The sequence below is a fragment of the Gekko japonicus genome, unplaced genomic scaffold (assembly GCF_001447785.1).
Source record: "Gekko japonicus isolate JY-2015 unplaced genomic scaffold, Gekko_japonicus_V1.1 scaffold4776, whole genome shotgun sequence".
In the NCBI taxonomy this organism is placed as follows: domain Eukaryota; kingdom Metazoa; phylum Chordata; class Lepidosauria; order Squamata; family Gekkonidae; genus Gekko; species Gekko japonicus.
The window spans coordinates 58,963-65,581 of record NW_015167197.1 but is presented as its reverse complement, the minus strand read 5'-3'; the positions used below and the strand labels follow the sequence as shown (position 1 = coordinate 65,581).

General features: G+C 53.4%; 1 protein-coding gene across 3 annotated transcripts in view; it reads right to left on the bottom strand.

The window, feature by feature from the left end:
* Nucleotides 1–21: 21 nt before the first annotated feature.
* The window catches only part of LOC107112085 (endophilin-A2), a 21,012-nt gene continuing 14,414 nt past the window's right edge, over nucleotides 22–6,619 (bottom strand). Inside the window, exons 5-7 of one of the 3 annotated variants that reach the window (XM_015413155.1) lie at nucleotides 6,258–6,382; nucleotides 4,765–4,821; nucleotides 22–3,587 (exon numbers count right to left, since the gene is read on the bottom strand). In XM_015413155.1, coding sequence (XP_015268641.1) covers nucleotides 3,391–3,587; nucleotides 4,765–4,821; nucleotides 6,258–6,382 — 379 coding nt within the window. In that variant the 3' untranslated portion in view covers nucleotides 22–3,390. The remainder of the gene's footprint in view (nucleotides 3,588–4,764; nucleotides 4,822–6,257; nucleotides 6,383–6,619) is intronic. The other 2 variants (XM_015413156.1, XM_015413158.1) reach the window with 2 other exon arrangements.

Here is a 6,619-nt window from a genome sequence, read left to right as displayed (position 1 = left end):
TCACAGCAACACAACACCTTGGGGGCATGTGCAGGAGTGGAGAGGGGAGGAGGCAGAACATATATACCACCAAGATATTTTTACATGAACCTGCTGGGGTGGGACGGGGGACAGGGTTAGAAAAGATACTGAGTTCTGAAAGCGAATTTTCGTCTCAAAGCAGCATTTAGGAAACCCTTGGGCCAGGGCTGGGGGGGAAAAAGAATTCATTACAATGAAATATTATTTTTCGATATATATACTGTATATAAATATTGCAGGTCTCTCAATACTGGAGTTACAGGGGCGGGGCGGGGATCCCACGAGGAAAGAAAATCGGGAAAAGGCAAGAAATGGAAAGATCTGCTGGGAAGTGGGTGGGTGGGGGGAGAAAAACAAGTCCCACGGTTCCCTGCCCTCCCCACCCACCCCTTTTATAAAACGCCAGGTCTCTGCATTAAAAAGCCTGATAAAAAACTAGTTTCTCCCCCCCTCCAAAAAAAAAAGAGAGAGCGTGTGCCGCAGAAGAACATCTTTTGAACTACAGAGAAAGGTGTGCAGGTAAGAGCAAGATGCTCACCCACCCTAAAAACCCAGCCCCCCCCCCCGGGAATGGGGGGAGTGGAAGGAAGCCAATGGCAAGATTCCCATCTCAGAACATCTCCCGAATCAACGGTTGGCTGTGTTTGATCCCACTGCCTGCAGTGAGAGGGTGTAACGGGACTCGCGTGGGGGAGAAAAATACATCTTTTCATCGCTGGAAGGGCTACTAGATCAGCCGTCGCTAGTCCACTGAAACCCATTCTTCCGCAGAGCTCACTGCAGAACCCCAAGCCCCAGCTCCAGGCTGAATCCGGACGAAAGGTAATTTCTTGGGGGGGTGGAGGTGCAAAGAAGTATTTAAGTGCTTCAGACCCCTGACGCCACACAGCCTGGAAGTCGGCCTACGCCAGTGCAGGCTGGGAAGGGGGGGGGATCTGCTTCCCAACGGATGCTTCTATGTACAGGTATTTATCTCGTTAAGGAATGGCAGAATCAACCCTACCGGCCAGCCCGCATTTTCAGTACAGGAGTTAAAAAATCCACAAGGGCTTCTGACGGCGGACAGGGCACGGACACGGGTGATAGACGTTAAGAACGGCTGCTGGGGCACTACGTCTTTGCATTGGGGGGGGGGGTTAGAAAGATCTCCCTGCATGTAGGAAACTTACATTGGGGGGGAAAGGATAGAGTAGGATCCTTTCCTTGACACGCTGGCTTTCTACAGGCATGGAACTTGCATTATCAGGGAGAGGGGAGAAACTAAAAATACGTTCCACTCATCGTGCAAAATGGCACACTCTGAAGGATCGCGGCCCGCTTCCGGGTCATACGTATGTCTGTTCCAATGGACGAGGATTCGGTCCCAGGTCAGATTTCCACTTGACCTGTGTCGAAGTGACAAACGGACGTAAGGATCGAAGCGCCATCTTGCTGCTCTGCCAGGTGAGCGGGGGGTCCCGACAATATAGCGGGAGACGGCGACGCTGTCTCACTTGACAGGGAAGTTACGTCACGAGACAGCCCCCGAGGAACAGATCCAGGAACGCTACTTCCGGGACCCCGACTGGAATGTGTCAGTACTCTCATTACGTTTTCTTTGCCCACAGAGCCGCCTGCCTCCGTGTCCCCTTAGGGGATGTAGAACCAAAGCACGAGCCGCCCCAACAGCCCTGGCTTCCCAACTTAGGACCCCGACATAGGACATTTTTGTATCGGGGGCTTGGGGTTCTTTGTGGGAAGTGGTGGCAAACTGGTTTTGACCCATTTGTTACGAGTGGAAATTAACACCACGGTGGTGGTGAATGGGACAAGATTGGGTCCAGTTTGGAGACCGGGGACATTGGTGTGGACGGAACGATTGGAGGCTCCTCCTCTGTGGACGGGACCCCGGTTTTCAAGGAAGTCAAGACAAGGCACGTTGGACCGGGACGAGTGGGGGGACTCCGGGCGGGCAGACAGCCTCCTTGGAGGCCAAGACCTCAGGTTCTGAACCGGGAGAAAGTACCGGAAACGTGAGGGCCCAGGATTTTCAAAAGGTCACCACAGGTGGACCAACAAGAATGCTGAACTTAAGTTGGAGGTGGGCCTCCTAACTTAAGCCCCCCTGAGCACGTTGCCACGGGGCCTGGCACCTACGCAGGCACCAGATGGTTCAGTATGGCTGCCGGCACTCGGTTCCTCACACGCCCAACGTGGCGGATGAGACCACAACACTGGCCGCGACCCGAAGATGAGAGAAGGGAGATGCTGAGGAGGCGACGGCGAAGCGGCTTGGAGGCCCAAGTTCGGGCCAATTATCGTTAGGTACCCCAAACCGTTTCTCCTCATGCTCCTTCCCAGTTTGGTCTCCAAACTCTCATCTCTGGGTCACGTTCTCACGAGGGCGGGTCAGCCCCACATCAGATCGAACGTTCGTATTACAAAAATAAGTTTCCTGTGGGCAGAATACCAGAACGTCAAGAAGGAGGATTCTAGCTTCACTTTTTGCCCGACAACCTTGTGGTTTTTTTATTGGTGGGGAATTACTTTTGGTATGAAGAAGCATTCGACGCTTCGAATCCCCATCTGTGGTCTGAAACGGTACAGCCCAGATCTCAGTGAGAATAAGAACTCAGTCCCTTCCTTCGCATACAAACACGTATCTATTTCCCTAGAAGAATTCTACTAGGTATACGTATAACCTGAAAGAGGCGGGGGGGAGGGGGGAGCAAATCAAAATGGAAATCCAGGATGGCTGCGACTCCTTCCGCCCCCTGCGGCGGCGGCAGAAGACGGGGATGTTCTCCGGTAGTGTTTAATGTGCTCCGCAATAAGTTCAGAAATTCACCCTGTGCTTTCGGGACAGACAGGCAGACCGCACAATGGCAGGGCCCACGCGCACACCCAAGGGGATCCACAAACCAAGCCGTGCACCCCAAGTTTCCAACTCTGGCAGTGTGCTTCATGGGGGCGGGGCGGGGGGAGAGGAACAAAAGAAAAATCAACAAAGGGACAACAAGAGGCACACAATGGACAAGTGCAGGCCCTGTATGGCTTGACGTCTCTATTCAAGCACCCCAAAATGGGGAAGACGAGGGGGACGTGCGGGGTTAAGACTTAACCTCGCTTGTGTTTCGTGCCCGCCCCCTACCCCTACCCACCCGGGGCCTGTTCCCTTCCACTAAGCCTTGTGCCGATACAATCAACCCTTCCGTTTCCACCGGCTGGACGGGGGGAAAAATTAGTGTCAGGTTACCACTCGGAATGTAAAGAAGGAAGTCCAGACTTCCATGTCCCACCCCCCCACCCCCCCGTAAGCGTTCTTGGTGCGGCGGGAGGCAAGAACGGAGACCGAAAACCCGGAACAGGAAGCCGAGCGAGACCGCTGCCTCACTGAGGTAGCGGGACCAGCACTTCCACGTAGTTGAGCGGGAAGAAGCCCGATTGGCCGTTGATCATGCCCTCGTACCAGTTCTCGTCGATCTGATTGGTCAACGTGATGACGTCGCCCTCTTTGAAGCCCAGCTCCCCGTCGTTCTCGGGCTCAAAATCGTACAGCGCCTTGCAGCAGGGCTGGTCGAGATGAGCTGCAAGGGAAGTGAAGGGACAGCCGTGAGGCCATGCCCACCCGGTGCCCAGACTCGTGGCTGGGTACCTGATCCGGTTTCCGGCCCGACCGCCGCCACCTGAACCAGAAACTCCATTGTTCTCTGTGGCTGAATCCCCAAATCCAAACCCCCGCTCTGCCGTGGAAGCCTGCTGGGTGCTCAGGCCAGAAACGGACCCTCAGCCTAGGGTGTGGTGGGGAAGGATGTCAGCCACCCGGGGTCTCCGTTGGGGAGAAAGGTGAGGCACCGATGAAGTAAAGAATAATAATTATTATCGTCTATTGTCATGGAATACAAGTCTTAGGAGGAAAGGCCGAAAGAGTTGGGTATATCCAGCCTGGGAAAGAGAAGGCTTAGAGGGGACATGAGTGCAGTCTTCAAGTATTTGAAGGGCTGTCATGGAGAAGATGGAGCGGATCTATTCTCTCTAGCTCCGGATTGGAATGGGTGGAAATGACAAGGGAGTCATTACCGGCTAAATATCGGGAGACACTTCCTAACTGTAAGAGTGGTTGAGCAGTGGAACAGTCTGCCTCGGGAGGTGGCGGAGGCTGGACGACCATCTTTCGGGTATGTTGTAGGGCTCTCTTTCGGCTCTGCTCCTGCAGAGTGCAGGGGGTTGGACTAGATGACCTGCAAGGTCCCTTCCAACTCTAACATTTTACGATTCTACTAGAGAGAGCAAAACACATCGACGGGGGATGCAATTGGGACAGACGAGTGACACAAACGACAGTGTTTCTTCCAAACTGATTCTGCTTCTTGGCGACACGTCTTCTCCAACCACCAAAAGCCCCCGGTATTTTAGCCCCAGGATTCCGAGATAACTACCAGGCGCTACCTAATATCTTCACATCCAAATGGTCGAGGAATTTGCTTTTAAGAGGTCAAACGATTAACTGGATGCTGCAATCCACACAGATTCATGCACAGATGCACACAGGGACAGAAAAAAGCCAAACCCCACGCACAGAGCCCCTACTCACGGGCACGGGTCTGCCTGGGACTTAAAAAGTTAATAATAGCAAAAGAGAACCCAGCAACATAAAACTATTAGCTTAAAGAAAAGGATGGAAGAGGGGAGGTAAAGGAAGGGGAGAGTCCACGGTGCATGCCGGGGGTGGGGAATGGAGTCAAGGCAGGGAAAGGAACTCACAAAAATTCCGGCTGGGGGTCCGGGATGGTTTTTCGGATCGGAAAGAGGAGGAAGCTGCTTCCAAAAGAAAAATAAAGACAGACATGCTTTTATTTAAAACAAAAACAAAAACACCCAACAATCCGACAATGACATTTAAGTAAATGGCTCTCGATGAGACGTAACGGGGAGAGAGGCAGGGTGGTGGTTGGTTAGTTAGGAGTTGTGTGGAGTAGCATTAGAGGAACCCCCCCCCCCCCAGTTAGGCTTGGCACGGCACAGGAAATGGGGCGGCACAGAAAGGAGGGGAGGATGCGTACCCCGCCCCCCAGCCCAGAACAGCCACAGAGATCACAGCTGCACAGATGCTCTGGAGTCAGCTTTCAAGCAGGACTGGTATCCGAAATTCACTGCCACAGGAGGTAGTGGTGGCTACAAGCATGGACAGCTTCAAGAGGGAATTAGATAAGCATATGGAGCAGAGGTCCATCCGTGGCTCTTAGCCACAAGGCATAGACAGGAACTCTCAGGCTGGGGCAAGGGATGCTCTGTATTCTTGGTGCTTGGGGGGGGGGGCAACAGTGGGAGGGCTTCTGGTGTACTGGCCCCACTGGTGGACCTCCTGATGGCACCTGGTATTTTTGGCCACTGTGTGACAGAGTGTTGTACGGGATGGGCCATCGGCCTGATCCAGCATTGGCTTCTCTTATGTTCTTATGGATAAACATATGGAGCAGAGGTCCAAAAGTAGCTCTTAGCCACAAGGTATAGACAGGGACTCTCAGTCTGGGGCAAGGGATGCGCTGTCTTCTTGGTGAACAGTGGGAAGGCTACTAATGTCCTGACCCCACTGCTGGACCTCCTGATGGCACTTGGTGTTTCTGGCCACTGTGTGACAGAGTGTTGGACTGGATGGGCCATTGGCCTGATCCAATATTGGCTTCTCTTATGTTCTTATATGGAGCAGAGGTCCATCCGTGGAATGTATAGATAGGAACTCTCAGGTTGGGACAAGTGATACTCTGTATTCTTGGCTCTTGACCACTGAGCCACAACCACTGGAAACGCCCCAGGAGTGTGCCTGTGTGTGGGGCCCCCACACTGCGGGGCAGGTGTACATTACCAGGGTCCAAGTCTCGGGCCACAAGCCCCGGACCACAAATATGGTCCATTTATCATTTTAGAAATCAGAAATTTCCCCCCTTTCATGACTAATAAGATGGGGCCTGGAATCGGGCTTGGGGGGGGGGGCTGCTACAAATGGGTCAGGCCTTGTCCAGACGGCACAGGCTCTCCCGCCCCCGGCATCAGGTCAAAAATCCTCTCCCCACGAACCCTTTCCTAAACTTAAAGCTGGTATCTCCTGAAAAAAACCCTTATAGGTCCAATCTGTGGGGGCACCTTTGGCTGTCGGCCGCTGCTTTCGGGGCACCCTTAAGACAGGCCTCCCCCACCCCCCGAGGTATGAATCCCCCAAGGTATGAAACCGACTATGCTCCCGAGACATCCCTTACTTGCAACTTTGGGGGCAGGGTTGCAGGAAAAGCCTCCGTTGGATTGGTCGGACTCTCCAAACTCGTACGACTCTCGGGGCTTCGGTTTATACTCCCGCTTGGGGCGTGAGGATGCCTCCATCACTCTGGAGAGAGAAAGTGGGTATCGACGAAAAGAAGAAAAAGAAGAGGAGATTGGATTTATACCCTGCCCTTCACTCAGAGTCTCAGAGCAGCTTACAAACTCCTTTCCCTTCCCCTCCTCCCAACAGACACCCTGTGAAGCAGGTGGGCCTGAGAGAGCTCTGAGAACTGTCCTTGAGGGAACAGCTCCGACAGAACCATGGCTTGCCCAAGGTCATCCAGCAGCTGCAAGTGGAGGA